The 23926-nt window shown below is 43.2% G+C and overlaps 1 protein-coding gene across 2 annotated transcripts in view; it reads left to right on the top strand.

Annotated features, from left to right (window-relative positions):
* Nucleotides 1-23926, top strand: part of LOC311025250 (cell adhesion molecule DSCAML1-like) — a 51083-nt gene that overhangs the window by 11744 nt on the left and 15413 nt on the right. The window contains exons 3-11 of one of the 2 annotated variants that reach the window (XM_084028088.1): nucleotides 1659-1805; nucleotides 17736-17882; nucleotides 17973-18251; nucleotides 19529-19804; nucleotides 20172-20468; nucleotides 21661-21933; nucleotides 22786-23070; nucleotides 23258-23377; nucleotides 23463-23639. In XM_084028088.1, coding sequence (XP_083884214.1) covers nucleotides 1659-1805; nucleotides 17736-17882; nucleotides 17973-18251; nucleotides 19529-19804; nucleotides 20172-20468; nucleotides 21661-21933; nucleotides 22786-23070; nucleotides 23258-23377; nucleotides 23463-23639 — 2001 coding nt within the window. Of the gene's footprint in view, nucleotides 1-1658; nucleotides 1806-17735; nucleotides 17883-17972; nucleotides 18252-19528; nucleotides 19805-20171; nucleotides 20469-21660; nucleotides 21934-22785; nucleotides 23071-23257; nucleotides 23378-23462; nucleotides 23640-23926 lie in introns of those variants that run through there. The other variant, XM_084028089.1, reaches the window with a different exon arrangement.

The raw sequence follows: 23926 nt of genomic DNA, 5'->3' as shown, positions 1-23926 counted from the left end.
TGCTAAACTATAGGTAGTGTATTTTTGGACGTTTTGACCAGAAGCTGCCTCTGTTGCCATCATATTCTCTTTTCTGTCCTCCTCCTCCTCCCTGCTCCCTCGTTCTTCAAACTGTCCTCTTGTGCCGGACTAAATATAGCCACAGCACACTTCTTTAATTATCTCTCATTAACAAACCTAATTGGTGCTTTCCATTGATTGGACCGTGTGACGCTACTTTAATAAGCGAGACCTCATCTGAAGTGAAATGGTATGTCTGGGGGTTTGCGTTCCTGCAGCTCTAGAACCAGCAGAGATACTTCACCAAACAGTTACATCAAACCGCAGCTGGATGTTAGTTAACGCTGCATCTATTGTCCCCCACCCTTTCCATCATTCATTCAGGCCAGTCGGTCCCTCCCCCTTCCCTCCTGCTGTCAACATCTGTTTTCATATTCTGCCTCCCAACACCGACCTGAACTAATACTCATATTCATTCTAATACTAATACTAGCGCCAAGTTAAGGATTTGAGCCAGGGCCCTGAGCTGCATGCCAGCCGGTTGCTGCCTTCATTCCCACATGACCCAAAAGCCTGGCCTCAGGAGACGAGGGATTAGCATGAACCAAACATCCTGCAACCAGCGGCCTCTGTCGGGCCCTGGCAGCTCTGGTGGACAGGTTACGGTCAGACAGGATGTGGATGCTTTGACTTGAGGTTCAGTCTTGTGGCCAATGTGGTGAAATGGACCTGCCACCGAACGATAATTAACGGGTGTCCCATTTGAATCACCTTTATGGCTAACAACAATTTCTAAACGGATATATCAGTGATAGTTCATCCTTCCATATCCGTCCCTCCCCATCCATATTATTTCAGAACAACTTAGCATTGATAGCGTTGATTTTTTTTATTCATCTCATCTGTTCAAAGAAGATGTAAATTTCTGTGCACTTGCATGTGTTTCCCTCTTGCAGCAGGAATGTATGCACGCTGTCATCGTGTCTGTTACTAGGGAAGGGATTCCAAACCAGTTTCTTAGCAACCTTCAGATACGTCCTAGCTTTCATGTGATTTTGCTAATGAGTCCCTGCTCATTCACCAGAGTGTAAAATATTGCATGAACCTGCATAAACTAAAGCACCAATAACCCTTCTGTTTACTTTTAAATGTGCAGCTCACTCCGTTGCACCCCTTATGAAGTTCTGTACAAAAACAGGACAAAATGCGATGCCAAAACTAGAAAATAATTTCCATGATTATCCCGCTTAATGGCGGCTCACGCCATTTATGGTGAAAGCAGAGGCAGAACGAGAAGGGTTCAAACAACAAAGCCAGTAATTTCCAATGAATAAATGTGGCGTTCTGTGATAATTGATGTGTTGTGTTTGATGGTGTTAACACAAGTAGATTATTGTTTTTCTCTCAGAACAAAAGGACTTACACTGTGATGACATCGTCATCATTTTCTTTCATTGTCAGCACATTTTATGGATAGATGATGAGAGATCTTTTGTGTAGATTATATCTACAAATAATACATACAATTTATGATTAAAAGAAATTCTAAAAAACATCATCATGGGTCACCAACCTCAACTATCCAATAGTAGGTAATAATACTACCTTTTAAAGCTTGACATATCAGCTTTCTCAATATGATTTGTGTGCTTTTGTAGTTTTCAGGGAGCCCTACACCGTGCGGGTGGCGGACCAGCGCTCGATGCGGGGCAACGTGGCTGTGTTCAAGTGCCTCATCCCAGCTGCCGTGCAGGAGTACGTCAGCGTCGTGTCGTGGGAGAGAGACACGGTTTCCATCGTACCAGGTAGGAAATTACATGAGTGAATCTGGATTATCCTGGGGGGGGGGGGGGGGGGGGGGGGGCAGGTTGATTAATTTCATAGGATTTAGGAATGTCTTTATGTTCTGTGTGTGTGTGTGTGTGTGTGTGTGTGTGTGTGTGTGTGTGTGTGTGTGTGTGTGTGTGTGTGTGTGTGTGTGCGAGGATGGCTGATGCACCGCTGAGCTATATGTTTGACCGAACTCTTAACTCGTGTCTTCTGTCTGCTCACTGTTCTGCATCACTGATTTGGTCCTCCTCCTCCTCCTCCTCCTCCTCCTCCTCCCTCCTCCTCCTCCTCCTGCTCCTTCCTCCCTGCTCAAATTCTCCTCCCTCACTCCCCTGCTCTTTTCACAGACATTTCCCTCTCTGCACATCACAGCTTTTACATCTCATCACGTGCAAATTTCTCCCCTAATGTCAAATCCGGCCTTTCATTCTGATTGACACTGCATTAGACAAACTCTCTTCCAAGTTGCATGACTTTTTCACAGTTTCTCCTCATGAGATCTATTCCTGTCGTCTCCCTGCTTGTCTTGCCGCTATGTCCTTGAAGAACAGTGGCACAATTAGAGACATAGGATGTCAATAGGACTGTGCCCCCACATTCATCTTCATTAACCTCATTTGTGTGTGTGTGTGTGTGTGTGTGTGTGTGTGTGTGTGTGTGTGTGTGTGTGTGCGCGCCTACAAGAGAGAGAAAAATGTGTTCATTCTTTTTGTCTGTTTGTGTTTTATTATATGATTATATATTATGCGTTATGAATGTCCGTGATGAATGCACGATTATTTGTCTGCATTTAAAATGCTTGCATTAACAATGTGGGAGAGAGGGACGAGAGGTAGAGGAGAAAAATGAACCAGAGGAAGAGAAGCAAGGAGGGTAGTAGGGCAAGAACGGCCTCAGGTCCTGGCAGATGGTGTTTTATATTATATGTATGAAAACACACAGACACGGTGTCACACATACACATGCACCATGGTTGCAGTAGTTTGTTATTTTCAGATATTCAGTGTATTTTTAAAACTTCATTTACAGTAATATAGTGCTTCACTGTGCTTTGTAACTGCTACATTAAGGAACAACACATTTTGACACAATTCTCCACAATGCTTGTGATGCACTTTGTATTCAACCCCGATCTTACATTTATGTTTAGTGTCTTTCTGCTCCAACATCAGTCCGTGTTCCAGCTTTCATTATCAAAATCATCATATTTTATACATCAAAGTTTAAAAGGTTCTGTACAATAATTGAATGAGATTTTTTATGTATATTATTGATCACCACAAATGTTATTATTTCTCTATTCTGATTCACTGGTTTCTCTTTAAATCAAGAATGATTCTCCGTTAACCTTGTCCCTGCAGCCGCTTTTTAGATGAGGAGTTCACATCATGTTTGGTTGACAGTGACAACATGACTTCCTTTGTTTCCTTTACATAGTTGGTCTGGTTTGGATGTGCCAGACCTCTGTGTGTGTATTTATGTTTTTTTCTCATCTATGGGTTGTTTCTGTGTGTACCGTCAGGAGGCTGCTGTGTGTAATTAGGGGTATATAGGTCAGTTGATGAGCAGTGAGTGTGAGGATCAGATGTTGAACATGATGAGCTGCTCACTGAACTTTTCCTTTCCCTGTGACAGCGGTGCACACAAACAAAACAAGCACTCGCAGTGTGGTCGTGTTCAACCTTGACCCCGACCTCTGCGCTTATCAACACAGTGACCTTACAGCCAAGCAACGCAGTCACTTATCCGCAACATAACCTCTAAAACATAACACGTCTGCAGAACAGTTCATAATCTGAATATTGTAAACGCACGTATATACACATACAGTGAATATCAATATACAGTAGACACATGGTTATATAAGAAGACCAATGAGAAGCATTATTGATGCTGATATCCAACTTCTCAGTTAACCATCTCTTCTAGTTACTTTAAAACACCTGCCTCTCTCTCTCTCTCTCTCTCTCTCTCTCTCTCTCTCTCTCTCTCTCTCTCTCTCTCTCTCTCTCTCTCTCTCTCTCTCTCTCTCTCTCTCTCTCTCTCTCTCTTGCCCAGGCCTGTCTGGATAGGTCTAATGAAGATGTGAAAATTAAAATTGATTTTGTGACTGAGCGCTCTCTTCATGCGAGTGACTGGGCGGTTGCTTGTCTGGCCTGTCACTATTTCTTTTCTTAAGGAACACTGTGGGAGGAGTTGCAGTTGAGTGAGTAAATCCATATATGTTATGGTTGTGCACACATGTGCCTGTCTTTTTTAATCAAAAACTTTAATTCCATAATTTTCCATACGTGCTCGGTCCAGTTCCTGGGCCTTTCCCAGCATGCACTGTGCATAAAGCAGGGAGACGCCATGGACGTTTCAGCGGTCAAATATACAGCAAAGAAAGACAGACAATAACATTTAAGTGACTTGTTTGTCTTTTATACTGTTCAAATCCCCATTAGCTGTCTCTGTGGTGATGCACGCTCTGCCTGGGACTGGGATGTTGTCTGGTATCGTATTGGTTAAAAGGGACATTGTCTGCTTAAATCCACTGCAAACAGCAAGTCAAAGCATTCAACCATCACGGAACTTTCTATACATTTCAAAAACAATACTCTGGGTTGTGATTGACTAGTCGCATCGTTGTAACACAAAAGGGGAAAAAACGCAGCTGCAAGTGTCCGTAGGAAGAATTAGTGCTGGATCAGTTTCAATACATAATTATTGTTTACATATAGATTTTTTAATTTTTACATTGACTTATTAGCAGTATTGATGCATTCAAGTCATCTCACTGCAGACCAACGTTTGTGCCACCACAGACCTGTGTGTCTGCTCTCTGATTTCCCACCATCTGAATACAAAGGAGCTAAAGTCAAGTTAATTTAAATTCATCTACTTCATCTTGACTTTATATCTGGTTCATCTTTGCAGGTAGGAATCATTATGAGTAGACCCTGATCAGTAGCACGATCACATACGGGTCTCAAGGTTGAGTTGATGACATAACACGAAGCAGCCGTGCCCTCTGAACCCCAACAGGTTCCATTTTGTCAAACACACATGTCCCCCATCTGGAGCCGTGTGTGTGTGTGTGTGTGTGTGTGTGTGTGTGTGTGTGTGTGTGTGTGTGTGTGTCCCCCTTGCCCCACTTTCCTGTCCGGCCAGGACAGTGACTGGGTTTAAGAGGGAGGGGTGTAGGCAGACTGACCTATTTCCCTTCTACTTCCCCATCCTATGCCATCCCTGTATTCAAGCTTTGTGTGTGTGTGTGTGTGTGTGTGTGTGTGTGTGTGTGTGGGTGTGTGTGTGTATGCGTGTGTGTGTGACCCTCATGAGACAATGGAGGCCTGCTAGTCTGAGCAGTGATCTGAAGGAGGAGAGCTGGAACGGAGACAGAGAGAGATGGAGCGTTTGTGGACAGGAATAAAAACAACAGTGGGACTCAGAGAGATTCAGCTTGCAGTTTGAGGCCGTCAGTCTAACCAGCAGAAAGCTAATGAGTGGCTCCGACGAAGAGAGACTGGACCAGCAGATGGCTGCGGCCACATGGTGGTCCACAGAAGATGCCCAACCATGCTTCATCTAATCCACCTGCCACACAGTTTGGACTTGTTTATGTATTTGCACAGTAATTTGATACACATGCCCATAAAACCCAGAGCTGAAAAGCAATTACAGAAGAGAAAACATTACATTTATGGATGAGATAAAAAATAAAAATAAGATTAGAAACCTGTTCTTGCACATAAACATTTCACCCACTCATACTCAATTCTCTGTAGTCTTTCTCTCTAAACTCCCCTCCATCTTGTCCTATCCATCTAGTAAGGTGGATTTAACCTGTCGGTGTGTAAATGCTGAGTCATCAGGCTTTAATGTGAACTTGGATCCTAATGGGTGTCACCGGGTGGTGAGGTCACTTACAGGCTACATTACAGATCAATCCTCTGCCTCTGGGGTCCCTGCTGGAAGCCAAGCGGTTTAACAGAGAAATACACACACACACACACACACACACCGAACACCTGGAAAATAGTTTGTTGCATAAGAAAATTACAGTAACTAAGCTAAACTGATTTTCAGTGACTTGAGTTTGAAGATTAGTGCTCCACTTTTATTAAGACAACTATATTTAGGCCTGCAACTAGTGATAATTTGCAATTTATTTTGTTGTGACTGAAAAATGATTATGGTATGCCTGTATTTTCCCAGAGCTATCAAATATCTTGTTTTATCCACCTGATATTCAGTTTATAGTGATATAAATCATTAAAAGTGACAAAATAGATGATCAAAATTGTTGCCAGTACATTTTCTGTCGACTAATCAATAAATCAGCTAAATGTTGTAGCTAAATATGAAAGAAAAAATGTTTTCCTAAAAAATGATTTGCCATGAACAGAGAAGAGAAGCGTATGTGGAGATGTTCAAAGCGAATGCAGATATTTTGCTATTTGTTACTTTTACAATAATGTCCTGTTTAAAGTCACAGACCATTAATAGAGCACATTGTGGTTTATTCAAAAGTTGTCCACTCCAGTTACTAGCATGAGTTATAAAGGGGTTTTGACCATATGGACTGGGCATGAGATGAAGATTTCATGTTACGATTATCCGGCCAAAATAATTTCAATTCACGATATTATCACCATAATCAACAAAATATGCTTAAAACTCTTAAAAGGGCACGAAAGCATACCGGGATCACTTTCCAGTTTGTAAATAAATATTTTTATTGCATCACAGATAGGACTCATCTTATGCTTTTTAGTGACACAAAAAAACTATAAGGTCAAAAATAATAAGGTCCCCTTTCCCATAAATAAGAAAAAAAATGAATTTGGAAAATTATTATTTTTGTGTCCGGTATTTTCTTTACTTCTCTACCATGATGGTAACCTAGAGTGCTTTTTCAAGTCACTCGTGACGATATTTACAATTATCCTGATAATGGAAATTCACCACGTTCAACTTATTTTTTATTGTTTTTTTTTTACTATATTGTGCCATCCCTAGTATGGACAAAATGGTCAATTGCTGATTGGGCCCTTACATATACAGTATACACAGTATATGCACCTATATGTATATAAATATAAATATGACATTGAGATGACCTTGATAACTAATGATTATACATGCTGTCCATCTATTTATCTGATCTAATCTTTTTTGTATCTAGGTCTCTATCTGTGTGTAAATGTATTGAGTTTTTATAAACAAGATACTGCAGTTTTTCCTCAGTAATTAAAAAGTTAGTTTCATAAAGTGCTGCACAGGTGCAGCGAGGAGAGAGGTGACAAAGGCAGAGGGACGTCATGGAGAGCAGTGGTGTGTTAGGACACGATGTCTGTTTGTAAATCTGTGCTTTTGCACTCAGAGCAGGAATACATTAATAGATACACTTGTCTGGGACACAGCCGACTCTTGTAAACACTGGTCTGACACAGACACACACACACACACACACACACACACACACACACACACACACACACACACACACACACACACACGTACACGTACACTCGCTTCTGCAAAGTACAAATGTACAAGCCTGCCCCCAACACACACACACACACACACTCAAAAGTAACACAATAAAGCCATTTTCAATGTTTTCATGAAGCAGCCTGAATATGGAGCGCTCATTAAACATTAACTCAGGATACATTAAGGCTCTGCTCGGCTCTGCTGTGTGATGGCTGTCCTGTTGTTGTGCCGGGCTGCCCGGGTGCAGCAGGATGTGGTGTGACAGGGGAGGACAGGGAACACGTGGCGTCCCCAGGGCTCATTGAACATAACCCCATCGACTGTTGCCCTCTGTCACCCCCACCCTCCAGTGTCACACCATCCCCCCCCTCCCACACACACTCCTGCCTCTGCCCCACATGGCACACAGCATGGCCATGGGGGTTAGTGGGGACATTAGACTAAATCATGCCGCTGAAACCCAGCATCAAATCATCTATATAAGAATGAACAAAACATGGAAATGTATTTTTAACCTCTCAAATCAAGTTTTGGAATTAAATAATGCTGGCTGTGCAGTTTCTTCCTCCTTTCACTTTCTCTGGATTTGTTTGCCCCCGCTCGTTTGCCCCAGCGTGCTGAGAGCTGGGCAGGAACAGATGGGGTGCTGGCAGCCATCTTTTACTCAGTGAGGTTGAGTAGGCGCGTGGGTGGGTGTGTGAATTAGCACAAACAATCGTGTGTGTGTGTGTGTGTGTGTGCGTTAGTGTGTGCAAGGGGCACAATAGGCATAATTATCTCTGCTTGAGAGGCCCAGTTTGGGGGGGTGGCTGGCGTGGAGAGGCGGAGTTCAACAATGGCTCAACCACAGGCTTTGTGTGTACAGAGCAGAGGGCTGACAAGTGTCGGCTATTATTGACTATTTACACACTACTACACACGCCCGCTCACGTGCACGTAACAGAAAAATACACACTCTTATCGCCGCCGATCTCCCCTGCCTTTTTTCTCTTTGTGTCTCCATCAGACACACTCAGGCTCTCACACACATGCACTATGAGCATGCTATAGTGCATCAGTGTATCAGTGTCAATCAGTGTAAGAGGGAGAGATGGGGAAGCCCCGTGAGCACATCACTGACAGAAATCTGGCCACCATCTCACCCTTCAAGTGAGGCCGTGTGAGAGTTGGGAGATCTGGTCTGGGTTCACACGTTTCTAATCATGTGGCTTAAAAGGTCATTATTTACTCTAAAGGGAAAAACCTGATAAAATAAGACTGAGTTGTAATAAACTAGGAAGGGAAAAAATGATTTGTTGGGTTAGTTTTAACTTGTGTGGAACTTGTTTTTTATATCCCCAGGAAAGCATCTTGTACCTTTTTGAAATATGATATACAATTTTTTTGAATTATTATTATTCTCTTCAGGAGTTGTAAAGTTTGACAGTAATTGAAGACATTATCAACACTCCAACTTGATAATTCTAACATGATAAAAAGCACACACACTGTTGTTTAGGTGTAATGTTATCAATATGATAATATATCTTCATATACATTTATTTATAAATTATCTGGTCTTGCTCCTGAGTGATTGCCACATCACTGGGATTTTTATTGTAAGTATTTTATCATCTTATTTAACCAAATAATTTCTATTTACTGGCTCTGAATGATAGTTGTTAATCTGCACTGCTAACATTCTGAGGAAAGCAGGAAGGCTTGTGTCGAGGCTTAAGAGTCAAAGAGTCGGAGGGTTTATGTTGCCTGGATTGGGTTAAGAAATAGGATTTCAGTAAAGAGGTTTTATCACTTTCCTCCCCTTTCTTCTACTCTTTTGTTTAGGCTAGTGAAAGAGGGATTAGTGTGAGGAGATTACAGCAGGATCTACTAAGAAATAGTATTTAAGGAAATGCTTCTTTACTCAGCAGCTCGCAACAGCAGCAGCAAGACGTTTTCTTCAGATTTTCCTCTCGTCTTTATTTGGGTCTTTCGGTATGAAAGGCAGAGATTTTCTCTCAAATCATGTGGTAACATTTCTTAACGCATGCTTTTGGTTTTAAGTGTGGTCAACAAAATTCCATCCGATTATGTGGGACAAGTACAAATAGTAATTATAAAAAGTATCATTCTGTGTAATTTCGGTGTAAGGGAAAGTGTAATCTCTACTATCAGGTAGTCTTACTTCCCTCCACTCCATATTGTGCTTTATTCCTGTATATAGTGATAGATTTCAGGCTTTACTGACCCTGGAGGAAAGGTTTCATTTTTACGCTGTTTCTGTGAATGCAGCTGGTTGTCCGGGGACTGTGAGAAGACATGATCAGAGATCAAATGGGATCCCTGGTGGTCATCCAAGTGCCATGTTCCTACATGACCTCTCAATCAGACCTATTGATCCGCCTCACTATTAGCTGTCCAAACAGACATAAAGGCCAGATCAACCCAGCGGGCCGTGATTGACGGAGTGGACGGGAAGGTGATGGAGGTAAGCAGATCTAGAGGCTGCTTTGAGATATGTGATAGAAATGTGTGAGGACAAGGTTGTGATGGTCCTCGCCTGTTGTTTGTGGGTTAGTATGTACATAGTAAATATCATGTGTAAGCAAGTCAATAATTCAACATGGTTACAGCATGGGAGTTGTTTGTGCTCTGTTTCTTGTCACCATGAAACCCTTTTAAGACTTCAGACAACAATTCAGTGTCATATCTACAGTAGGGATGAAACAGAGCAAATTGCAGTAAAACAAACTTTTTACTCCCAAATTTAAGTTTATTATAGCCAAGGAATTTCCCTTGCGGTGATGATTGGCTTTATTTTTGTTCCCTAAGAATGAGCTGTTTATATACGTACAGCCTCTTCCCAGAGCCGGCCGTGATGTTTCTACAGTAGACGATATGATGTCTAGCAACGTTTACAGTACAGTATGCAGGTTTGTTTAAGTGCCTACTGTATGTTTGCGGTGCTAGAGACTCACAATGATTGTATCATTCATTTATCAATATCAATTTATCTACTAATTATTTTTTCAAAATTGTATGGTCTGACCAGACCTTCTTCCTGTTCAGCAGATTACAAGTGGAACGTTACTAAAGACATTTACTGAGGGACAATTTGTAGGTACTTGAGTATTTCATGTTTTCTGCTACTTACATATTGTACTTTTAGTCCACTACTTTGAACAGCTGTAGTTATATAGCTATTGGTTACTTTGCAATATTTCAGGACACTGTTATTGATTTAACTACCCAACTGTATATAGTGGTTCAAATAAGCTCCCTGTTGACTAGTTAAACACATGAAAATACTGCTTATATACTGTTTTGGTACTGCAAATACTTTATTGCTGATTATAATACTTTAACTCTGTAAGTTTTGTAATGCAGGGCTTTTTCTTGTGATAGAATTGTTTTACATTGTGGTAGTATTACTTCTGTGTAAGTATAGAGCCTAAGTACTCTTTCCACCACTGTACTTTGCCCACAGGATGTCTGTGATTGTGCAGAAGAACTAATCATCTTCATATTAGTCATAGTAGCTGCCTCTGGTCGCTGGTGTAGATGGCTGCGGTTTAATGTTGGTAAATGTGATATTTGATACTTTGATTCTGAGTGTATGTCATTTGAGGTGCTGTTAGGGATTTCAACCGTGCTCTCTGGTAAACAATATAAATGTGTGTGTGTAGCAGCGGTTAAGCTCTCTCTCTCTCTCTCTCTCTCTCTCTCTCTCTCTCTCTCTCTCTCTCTCTCTCTCTCTCTCTCTCCCCTTCCATGCTGGGCAGTGACACTCCTCTGCCACCAGCACTCTAATAGGGAGGGACCAGGCTGCTCACTCAGTCCCACTAATGCAGCTCTCTGCCCGAGGCCATGGGCTAAGCTGGAGTACACCGCATCACACACACACACACACACACACACACACACACACGTATATTCAACTCTGCCTGTTATCTACTGCTAAATCAAAACAAGGTGAAGGAGCGTGTGTTCAGTTTGACGGACTTTATTTGAAAGAACAGTTACTTTCGTGTGTAAGTCTTTAAGTGCTCATGTGATTAACAGTTCAGTAGGAGTTAATGGGATATCCAATTGAAGGGTAGGTGTTTGGACCATGGTGGCACACTTCTGTTAGTGCGGTGCATCGGGATGTGTGTGTGTGTGTGTGTGTGTGTGTGTGTGTGTATGTGGTTTCTCTCTCCCGGGACTCTCATTATCACTGCTGTCCCAGATGTCACCAAGCACATGAAACACACGTCATGAATAATGGAGTCCTATTTCTACATCTCTCCCTATTTCTCTCCTATCCTCCCACCCTCTTTCCCTCCATCCCTCGTTTCCTCTGATGCTTCTACTGATGCTTAATCTCCTCAGCGCTCCCTCTATCTGAGATGGTCCATTTAGCTTTATGCAGCATCGTCGGCCTGTCTGGTTAAGATGGGTTTATGGGGGGTAACATGGCGTCTCTGCAGCATCGTGCCGAGTTAAATCTACGCAAACGAAGTCTTTTGCATACGATCAGTTTTATGTCTGTCCTCGACTGGCCATTCAGCCTCTCGATAGGCTGCCCCCACCCACCCCTCCGCATCATCCCTTCCCCCAGTGTTTACTGTTTAAAGTCACACAGGGCAAATTGGGACGGAGCAGTCAAGTGAAGCAGAAGAGACGTGGTCCCATCGCAGCGGAAACTGGACTCTGCTCTGTCTGTCTGTTCTTTCTCATCCCCCCGTTTCCTCTCCACAACCTCCACCTTTGTCCCCTCCTCACCTCCGTCCTCAACTTTCCAACATCCTCTCCACTCAGGGGGAATCGGTGCACCACAGAGCACAGTGGCAAGGGGCAGGGCAGGGAGAACATGATTGAAAGATGAGGTAAGCAGTCAGAATTGGTAAGGAAAGAGGACAGCAGTTAGGATTAGACAGTGAAGCGTGGCTTTTTAATGAAAACATGACAGAGCTGCGGCTCCTTCTACGTCTTGCATCTCGTCCCCCTTCCAGAAAATGAACAAGAGACAGAGAGGAAGCGAGAGGGGAAATGGAGAGAATTGAATGCCGAGATTCAGATATTGCTCATGCAGTGTTAGTCTTAACTGGCAGCGTGACTCGTGCTCCGTCTGAACAGTTTGGTCGTGTTAACAAAGTCTCTTTTATGGAGGAGATGCAGCAGGGGTGGGCTCCCATTGCACAATTAGTTGTTATATATCAGTTGTGCCAATAAAACCTGCTTTGAATGTGAATTGAAAGGAGTTAAGAGGGTGCCATTCATAGATGTTAAGTAAGTGTGTAGCAGAATAAAAGCCGGGAAAGTGTATATCTTTAATTGGCTGACACCTGCTTCTACTTGGGCTTTTAATGTACACAGCAGAGAGAGGGGAGAGAGCAAAGAAAGGGTGGAGTGGGCTCTCGCTTTGAATACAGATGCAACACCCCTTTTTGCATAAAGGTTTGAAAGGAGGGGAGAACACAGACACGGACTGTTATCTCCTCCACAGTTTACCCTCCATCTTTCCATTTTGCTTTTCTCCACTACTGTCTTTTCTTCCTTCTCCACTCATTCCTCCCTAAATCAAGTCATTCAGCCCAACAGCGCTGATTTTCTGCTTTAACAGATTTCTCTGCTGCGAAAAACTGGACCACTGCCACTGTGCTAATTTTATAACATAGTTATTATTTTTCATTCCAGCCGGGAAATATTTTTTGTCCTATTTTAAGCCCAGTAGGTGTTTCTGTGTGTGTTTGTGCCTGGCATGTCTGCACTTGTGAGCACCAAGTACATTCCAGCACCGCAGAGAATATCTCCGGAATATACTGCGTTTTTTTCTTCTTTCTTTCTTCTTCTTTCTGTGACAGTCGCAAGTCTTTGATCCGCTCCTCCTCCCCTCTCTCTTCTCACCTTCTTTCAAATTCTTCTCTGCAACTTGCTGCTGAGAGCAGGGGTAAAAGGCAAAGATACAGAATGAGATTTTTCAAACGTCAAAATCAGAATGTCGGACATTTTTCTGTGACAACGTTCAAGATTTTATTCGCAAAATTGCAATAACTGAGTAAACGTTGACGTTTATGTGCTAGGTGTTCATTTGTGTTTGCATGTCTTGGGGTTTTTGGGATCTTTGTTGCTCAAACTAGACTGTAACCTTTGGCAGTGCACAGGGCGACTCAGGTCTACTGGAGCAAGTTGTTTACAGTTCATTGTTGTGCTCGTCAAATATCTAGATAAGATATGTATTTTGTTACATGTCCAAAAGCATTTTTAACTGTCTTCCAACAGTTTATGGTTTGTTGGGGAAAATATATTAATTTACGGGGTAGAACTTCATCACAATGGAATTTCTGGTTAATAATGTTAACCTACTGTGGTTGTTTTATACACAGATTGAAGTAGAGAAAAAACTCACATAATCTTTTATTACATATTCACTTTTCATATCAGTGATCCCTGCAAAATATGTTTGGACAGTAGAAACCTCTTCCCATGGATCTTCTGAAGCATGATCGTAAACCTAACTGTTTGAACGAGTCCTTTTCCTTCTAATCTTCTAACTTTGGACCACATCTCTTAAATGGATAAACATGTTGTGCTGCAGGCATCGATCTGAGGATTTTTACTGTTGTTGTTGTGGAGGAGTGAAGCCTCTGACCCTCCGCTGCTTTGGCACATCTTTTGCTAGTGGTAGTTTATAGTCATCATAATGAGCAGTGAAAATACGCTAACCTTCATTTAACTTGGAGAACCCTTCAAGGCAAGGAACCGCTGCTTTTGACCGTCGACAGCGCTGAGTAAGATGGAGACTCCAGGGATCAGATCGTAGTGCTCTGCCAGAAGGAAAACAGGGATGTGAGTTCGATACCTCATTAGCCTTTTCCAAACTGATTAGATATGGGGTCCATATGTGGGAATTCCCACAGGAACACCAATGTTTTTACTCAGAGCTGTGAGTGCTGCAAGATCATGCAGTCAATTTGTATTTTTATTTAGTTCCCTTTTCTTTGCTTTGTACACAGGAAACGCTGTATTCCAGACAGGTTAGGGTCCTGAGATAATTCCTGCTAAGAAAAGAGAGAGGGTTTCTCCTAAAATAGACTAGTCTAGATATTGTGGAAATTTGCTCCTCTAAAGCATGTAGGTCAGATTCACTTCCAAGAGCTAAATTAGTTTTCTGTTGAAGGTAGAGAAGTCCAACTGAGTTTTCCGAACTGCACATAGAACTGGCAATGAACAGGCCCCAAGTCATTTGAGTGTGTGTGTATATATATATATATATATATATATATATATATATATAGTTATTATTAGTATTATTAGTATTTTTTATTATCTTTTAAACCTGCAAACTCCAGATTAATACACAGGAAATGGAAAACTAACGTTTGTGATGTAAAAAAATGTGTGATTGGATACAAAACCTACTTGCATTCGAAAAGCTATATTTAGCAGCATCACACTGATGGTATTTTTCCCTGTTAATTCCACTGACTTCTACCACCAATTCACCATTATGATTTTTTTGCAGTCACACTACGCAGAGGGTTTCTCTGTTTCGTCCTTGATGAATGCAAACTGGTTGTTCTTTAATAATTGCTGAAAGTACACTGAAATGGTAGCAGGATGGCAGTGAGAAGACCCTAGCAACAGGGAGAACGCGTGAGAGTGGGAGGGAGGGGGAAAGATGCAGAACATCAATAAATAATGGCCCCACTGAGGAGGTGGAAATATGGGCCTCGTTATCTTTGCGCCGACGCCTTCATTTGCATGTGAGAAAATGAGGCTGCTACTAACTCACACACACACACACACACACGGTGCATTCACACACAAGTCTTGGACCCACACAGGCTACAGTTTGTATCCTATTTATAGACTATCATGCCTTTATTTTTTCCTGTTCTCTCTCGCACATTTATACTTTCATTATTTTCCCTTTTCGTTCCTCCTCTTTGGAATTTGTCACAGCAGCAGGTCTGGCCTGTTGTGTGACTGCGAGGCCGGAGGCATTTTGTTGGATTAAAAAATAAAGTGGGAGAAACAATTTATTACACGAGAGGTTCACTAAGGACATACAGTACCATTCATTTTCTCACATTACTGTACATACAAACATAGCATACAGTTGCTGCCCAGTGTTGCTACAAGAGCAGTTGGATTATCCATTTGCGTTAGTATTGGAACGGAGACTTAACATGTTTAAAATCAAAATGGAAAATGTGAGGGGGTTGTAGGGGAAGTTTTTTTTTTTTTTTTTTTTTTTAAATGATCACATTTTCTGGAAAAAATATCATTCAAATATTGTGGGGAAAACACAGTATGTTATAATATTTTTGAGAACAATAATTTCCGTTATTCTTTACCTTATTATCATTACTTTTCCGGTTGAAAACACACATTTCCTTCCAGATCCAGCACTTACGAGTTTATATAATGGCTCCCCTCTGGACCCCATCTGCATCAGGATTACACGAACAATTTTGCACAATTTCTTCCATGAAATCGTCGCTTTGAGACTCTGACCGAACTCATACAAAATCCAACAATGCTGACATCCTCTAGGCAATACAGCGTCTTTGAGAAATCTTCTTTCTGGGTGAAAGAACTCTTTATAGAGCCATTTATAGTTGATGAAAAATACTTAAACCTCTAAATGGTTCCGGGAGAGCTTTTTTGAGGATCCATGAGTGATTCCATTGTTAGTTGATGGTGTTTTGCGAAACAAAAAGCTCTCCTCACTACTATAACATGGTCAGAAACACAGCTCTCAGACTATACAGTTTTGGCGATGGTCTGTCGTGAAGAAAGATGTGAAGTACCATCAGCTGTTTGCTCTCAGTAACAGGAAGAAGGCTTCCCAGCGAGGACGTTTCTCTTTCTTCCATGTTTGAGATCTATTCTTAGGTGCCTAGTACGTATTGACAAGTTAGAAATGTTCACTACTTGTTCAATACCAAACAGAATGGTCTTATTTCACGTGAGACACAGACTGTATTATGATATCAAATGAACGTGGCACAATTGGAAAAATGTTGCAACACTAACTGCAGCTGTTTTCTGCTCTGAGCGCCTGCATGCATGCATGCATGTTTAGCTGCAGCTGGGTGTGTTGGGTGTGTGCATAATGCACATTGGCTCAGTTTCTCGTTATCTAGTCAAGTCAGCATGAATAAAAGCTGAGGGAGCACAGTGATTTAGTAATTAATATTTTACTCTGTCTGCCATTCTGCTGAGAGAGAGATGGAGAGAAAAAGAGTGAATGAGACGATGAGATGATTCACACAAAGAGATGGAGAGAGTCGACTAAAGATAGACTGATAAACTGATTCTATACAAGCCACTCACTTAAGATGGACAGATAATAATGTGATGTGCTGTTTAATCAGTGTTGTTTCAGAGAGATGAATAACATCCCCTGCTGAAGATGGAAAGTCTGGCTTTGACAGATCCAGCTGACTCTCTCTCTCTCTCTCTCTCTCTCTCTCTCTCTCTCTCTCTCTCTCTCTCTCTCTCTGCCTGCCTATGTCAGAGTGTTGTGACAGGCGAGTCGTCGGTGTTGTGGGAGTAACAGTCTTAAAGTGCTCATTATCCTGTAAGGCTTCATTCTGGGGGGCAAACAAAGGCTGCTGTGAAATTGAAGCCTGTGCCTCCCTCTCGGGTCATGCAGTATATTCCATGCAAACACATGCACAGTCCATAACTGCTACCTTCAGTATTCCTGCTCAACCCCTCTGCAAGAACCCGACAAACACGGAGCTTGTTCATAAAATATTGATGCTGATGAACACACAGGTGCACATGAACGCAGCCTGTCCAGCTGCTGGCCTGTAGCTTAGATGCTAAAAGACACAAGTGTCTGAACTCATTGAATTGCAGCAACCATTGTGAAATATGTCAGACTTACAATAATCTGCTAGACAATTGCTGTTGCAATATGTGATATGTTGAAGAAGGACAGCTTCATTTGTGTGCCTTTGGATTCCCTCTCTTCATCCAGTCAGTGAACACAGCATGGAGACTTTGGGTTATGAACATAACCAGTTCAACCAGAAGCATTAATGCTGTGAAGAAAACAGGCAGCTTTCATCACATAGTGGCACACATGATCTTTGGCCTTCCAAGGGAAGAACATTTCGATAGTTTGGTGATGATGGTGCATGAGAGTTTTACATTGTGTGTAAAGGGGCAGTAAATCTGTCTCTGCTCTGTCTATGGGTGGTGTAAATGACCGCTGTGTGTCCTCCAGGCCTTGAAAGAGTGCCAGGTTTTGGGATACAACATTATCAGGCAGGTATTGCCAACTGTTCAGGCAGCTGTTTGTTCTTTGCACAATATGGTTTTGCAATGAGCACAATGCATTTACACACGAACGATCATCTTAGTGCAGGTTTTTTACTGTGTGTTCCTGTCAGCAGTTTTCCTTTGGGGAAATGAATGTAAATCTTTACCGGATGTGTCTTCTTCAGGTAACAGGTTCTCTCTGACTTCCTTCGGGGCTCTTTACATCTCTGACGTCCAGAAGGAGGACGCTCTCTCCACATACCGGTGCATCACCAAACATAAGTACAGCGGCGAGACGCGCCAAAGCAATGGAGCCAGGCTCTCTGTAATGGGTGAGCAGCTTTGTGTTGTCAGTTTACTCATGTAAGTCTGATATTTCTCTTTGTCTTGACAAACAAAATAACCCTATCTCTGTCCTCCAGACCCCAACGAGTCCTCACCCACCATACTGGACAGTTTCCAAGCAGGGGAGGTGAACGCAGGCCAGAGTATCGAGCTCCCCTGCATAGCAGGAGGGTACCCCAGCCCCACCGTACGATGGCTGAAAGATGGCCGCCCGCTGCCCTCGGATGCCCGCTGGACACGGCGTTTGACAGGGCTGACCATCAGTGACCTGAGGCAGGAGGACAGTGGCAGCTATGCGTGCGAGGTCACCAACAGTTTTGGCTCAAAGGAGGTGTCTGGACAGCTTCATGTTATAGGTACACACACACAATTACACACACTATCGCTAAACACCCTGACCTCCCGCGCTGTCTTTTCAGTGAATCAGCCTTGCAGATGGATGCATTCACAAATTCCTCTCCTTTTGGTTTGAGGCACACATATAAGTCGCACCTAGAGTGTGTCTGTGACTGTGTGAGCTGTATGATGCCCCGTCATATCAGGTCTCAAAAAGAGAGACAGGGCGGTAATTCACTGAGACTCAATCCGTAACACAGCTGCCAGCAGCATTCACCATCAGGGAGGCGGGCGAGGAAGACGGAGATACATACGAGGGGTCACAGAAGGGTCGATCAGATATCCAGACAGTGCTGGAATGACATTATCTACAATGTAATAACAAGATAATAAGAGAGGCGGAGATAAATGTACATTGTGTAAGTATACAAAGGAACAAAGAGCGAGAGAAGGCGAGACATGGAGAGAATAGAGAGGCGGTCGGCTTTGCCAGTGGGCACATCATGGCAGCACACTCTGTGACTCTGACAGGGGGGGGCACAGTGATGCCCCCCAGCACACACCACCAGCTGCCTTATTGCTCACTGACATTTGCACACACACACACGTACATACACACTCTCACACACACACAAAAACACACACACACACAAGTGGACAGAGATGTGAAGAGATATCTCCAGCTGCTTTTTTAATGAGTGCGTCGAACTGATTTAGTCACCGCCACTGATTGTGCTCTCTGTCTCTCTGTCTCTCTGTCTCCCCGTCTCTAGAAATGTACACGTCTTTTGTTTCTATAAATGCATAAGAGAATTTGGTATCACTTGACAATAACACATACTTTAATGTTTTAATATGCGTTTATTAATCAATAAATACATCATCCATATTTTGCAAATGAGTTATAACCTAATATAATGTGTTGAATTTGCAGAGAATAATTTAAATGTTTACAAATCTGGCCCAAAATGTATTTCATGTAATGGATGATTACTGGATTATGAAAACACAAAAAAAACAACTCTCTTTGTAATTATGATTCCACAACATTTTCTAATCTTTTAAATTATGACAAAAAATATTTTGTTTTTAAAGTTGTGGATTTCAAGTATGTTATACCATATGGGAAATTAAAAAGAGTCCAGCAAAAGCAAAACTTACTTTTCATTTATATGGCAGATTTACAAATTGCTTTTCAATGAAAATGCATAAAACAAAAATAAAGAAAGCGTATCTTTTGGAGTCCTTTTTGTTTATACATCTGTGCTCTAACAAACAACATGCGTCCTTCTCTCAGATCCACTACGAGTGACCTTGTCCCCTAAGAATCTGAAAACCGGCATCAGCAGCACACTGTTCTTCACCTGCACTGTGGAGGGCTCTCCAGAATACACCATCAACTGGTACAGCAACACGGAGCCCATCGTCCCCGACCAGCACATCTCCATCCAGGGGCAACACAACGACACCTTGCAGATCACTGCAGCACAGAAGTTCCACTCTGGGGCCTACCAGTGCTTCGCCTCCCGAAAGGGCCACACTGCTCAGGACTTTTCCATTATTCTGCTCGAGGGTATGTGCATGACAGAGACCGTCGGGGAACTAATCAAGTATCACATTCTGTATAAACGGGGATGCACAAGGCGTTTTATTACACCATCATAACAGCAAAGTGACAGGAAAACACTTTTTCTCTTTAAATTTAAAGCTTCTACTTAAACTGTTGACTTTCATTCTTCCACTGAAAACAGGTGCATACATTGTTAACCATTACAAATGTCATTGGTAGATACATAAATAGAGCATTTGAGCATGTATGAGAGCGTTCAACATGCTGCTTTTTGTCAGAACTTTGTGAACTGGACCCTTTATGTTTATTTAGGGAAGTTTATGTCTTATGTTTCATCTTTCTCTCTCTCTGTCTCTCTCTCTCCTCTTAGATGGTACTCCTCGTATTGTGTCTTCCTTCAGTGAGCGGGTGGTGAACCCCGGCGAGCCTTTCTCCCTCATGTGTGGGGCCAAAGGAGCCCCTCCCCCTTCCATCACCTGGACGCTGGATGACGAGCCCGTGGTGCGAGACTCCACCTACAAGACCAGCCAGTACACCCTGTCAGACGGCCTGACCGTGTCGCACGTCAACGTCAGCAGCCCACTCATTCGCGATGGGGGAGTGTATCGTTGCGTCGCACGCAACTCGGCCGGTAGCGCCGAGTACCAAGCGCGCATAAACGTAAGAGGTGCCTGTCTGCTTTTCAATATAAATGCACTCTACACCTGACTCTATACAAATACACACAGGGGCTAGTGAGAGGCGTAGATCACTTCTGACACACAGTTACTGCCTGTCTGTCTGTATGTCTGTCTGTCTGTCTGTGTATCTATCTAGCTATCTATCCGTCTGTCTGTCTGTCTATCTGTCTGTCTGTCTGTGTATCTATCTATCTATCTATCTATCTATCTATCTATCTATCTATCTATCTATCTATCTATCTATCTATCTATCTGTCTGTCTGTCTGTCTGTCTGTCTGTCTGTCTGTCTGTCTGTCTGTCTGTCTGTCTGTCTGTATCTATCTTGCCGTCTGTCTGTTTATCTATCAAACTGTCTGTCTGTCTGTGTATCTATCTAGCTGTCTGTCTGTCTGTGTATCTATCTAGCCATCTATCTGTCTGTCTGTCTGTCTGTCTGTGTATCTATCTTGCTATCTATCTGTCCGTCTGTCTGTCTGTCTGTCTGTCTGTCTGTCTGTTTGATGGTTGTCTATCTATCCAGCTGTCTGTCTGTCTGTCCGTGTATGATATCTATTTGTCTGTCCTACTGTCTATCTAGCTATCTATCTGTCAAACTGTCTATCTGTCTGTCTGTCTGTCTGTCTGTCGATCTATCTATTGTCTGTCTGCCTGTCTGTCTGTTGTGTATCTATCTGTCTATCTGTCTCTCTGTCTGTGTATCTAGCTAGCTAGCTATCTATCTATCTGTCTGTCTGTCTGTTTAACTATCAAACTGTCTATCTGTCTATCTATCTATTGCCTGTCTGTCTGTCTGCCTGCCTGTCTGTCTGCCTGCCTGTCTGTGTGTGTATATCTATCTGTCGATCTGTTGATCTATCTATTGTCTGCCTGTCTGTCTGTCTCTCTGTCTGTCTGACGATAGTTTAGAAAGACACACTTAGATACACAGAATATTTGATTAGATTAAAATCAACAAATATACTCAACCAAAGTAAAGGGAGCATCACTAACCTCCCTCTCCATCTGTCAACTTGCCCCAATCACTCTATCCCTCAACCTTTATCTCTATACCTCTCGTCTCCGTGGCTGCTCCTTTCCTCTGCCATGATCTCCCTCACCTCATCTGCTCCTCTCCCCGACCTCTGTGTGTCTCTCTGTCTCCTCCCTCCATCCCCTCCCTCTCTCCCCTGTGTCTCCAGGTCCACCCCGAATCAGACCCATGCGGGACATCACCGCAGTGGCGGGCAGGAACACCTACATAACGTGCCGCGTGATTGGCTACCCATATTACTCCATCAAGTGGCTGAAGGACGGCATGCAGCTGCCTGATAATCATCGTCAAGTGGTGTTTGAGAACGGCACCCTGAGGCTGACGGACGTGCAGAAGGGTGCGGACGAGGGCACCTACTTGTGCAGTGTTCTGATCCAGCCGCAGGTCACAATCAACCAGACGGTTCACGTCACCGTCAAAGGTAAGCGTGAAGAGAAGAATGGATTCAAAGGGATAAAACCACACCGGGCAGAGATCAAATAGATGCAGATAGTGACCCTCCAGTGACAACTGGATTGAGATGTACTGTGGTCTCACCCTATTTTCCCAAAAGACACGTCTCCTTGTTGAGGGTGTTTCTTTGTGCACATCACTGTATGTAAAATTCAAAATGTCTCTTAAAGCAAGTGAGAGAACAATCTGTCCAAAGAAAGCCAAAATAGCCAATAATAGTTTGTCGCCACCAAACTGGTCTGGTTGGTAAAAAACGAAATAACCCCACATCTGTGCAGTTTACAGATGTTGGCAAAGGTAGCCTACTTAACCATCTTCAATCGGAGACACCAATAGTCAATGTCGTGCTGCTTTACAGTGATGCTTGAACGAGGTGGATGGGGTTTTAGGGTAGATGGATGTTTCAGTGTGAGTCTGTGTTTTGTTTAGTCTGTGAGCGGGGTAGTGATGGTAGCAGGGCAGCTGCAGAGGTGTTTAAGGGTGTGTGCGTGTGCCTGCGTGTGAGTGTGTCTCTGATTTAATTAGATGAATAATAATGAAGCCTAGATTAAATCCCCCAGATGTCTCAGCTGTAGTACCCCCACCCCAACCTCTATTACTATGGCAACGGAGTGACTTCCTCCTGCCAATTGGACTCTAACCAGAGCAGCTATTATGGGCTGCAGGAGATGGGGCTGAAGGGGGAGAAGAGAAGAGGGGCCCACTGGCCAATGACCTTCTCTCTTTCTCAGCATTGCTCCAGATGGCCACACTGCCACTCTTCCACATCTATCGCTACCTTTATTCCACTGACTTTCTGCGCTCTTCCTCTCTCCCCCAGTGCCGCCGCTCATCCAGCCCTTCGATATCCCCTCTACCTCAGTGGGGAAGCTCATGTACATCGCCTGCGTGGTGTCATCTGGGGACATGCCCATACGCATCACCTGGCACAAGGATGGGCAACTCATCGTGCCAGGATCAGCCTCTGGCGTCGCAATAGAGACCAAAGAGTTCATGAGCTCCCTGCAAATATCCAAGGTGACACTGAAGCACAACGGAAACTACACCTGCATTGCCAGCAACGCCGCCGCCACAGTCAGCTGGGAACGACAATTGATTGTTACTGGTGAGAGATTGAGCAAAGGGAGGATGGCGTGATGATGAATTAGGTCAGATCGGATGTGGAATGCACTGTGCTGAGGGAACTTAGAATTGTACATGTTATTTTAGGAACACTCCCATTTTCTACCGTTTACTGTAAGACCTTCTTTTAGTTCTTCCATTTAGGTTAATCACATCTTTTTGTCTATCAGTGCCACCACGTTTCGTGGTGCAGCCCAACAATCAAGATTGTATCTACGGCAAAGCTGGAGTTCTCAACTGCTCTGTGGAGGGTTACCCACCTCCAAAAGTCATGTGGAAACATGCCAAAGGTAACATCATCCCCCCTACCACATTAAACTAACTTGCATGAATAAGGAAAAAGCACTAACGAGTTATTACTTTGTGTTGATTTAGGAGTAGGAAACCCTCAGCAGTATCATCCCGTCCCTCTGACTGGCCGCATCCAGATCATGTCAAACGGCTCTCTGCTCATCCGACACGTGCTTGAGGACGACCGAGGGTACTACCTCTGTCAGGCCTCCAACGGCGTGGGCTCAGACATCAGTAAGAGCATGATCCTCACTGTCAAGAGTAAGTGTCAATCATACTCTCTTTGGCTTGAACACTTTCATATCCACATCTCCTGGATTGCACATATACTGTACACAGAGACAAGCCTTAGCTTTTTGGAGGGGAATCAGCTCTTATAAGATGCCCTTTTGCCCCAGGCGAGTGCAGCCTGTACTGAACCTAACAAAACCTTGTCTCAGTCCTGCACATCACTAACTGGAGGTATCTTTGCAATCGATTGATGTGTTCCGGCTGCCGGTCTTTGTGCTCCAGAATGTTTTGTGGGGAAAAGGACTGATGAATTAGTG

This window comes from Eutrigla gurnardus (genome assembly GCF_963514095.1).
Source record: "Eutrigla gurnardus genome assembly, chromosome: 15".
Classification (NCBI taxonomy): Eukaryota; Metazoa; Chordata; class Actinopteri; order Perciformes; family Triglidae; genus Eutrigla; species Eutrigla gurnardus.
The sequence above is the reverse complement of the archived record's forward strand: the minus strand, read 5'-3'. Positions and strand labels throughout refer to the sequence as shown.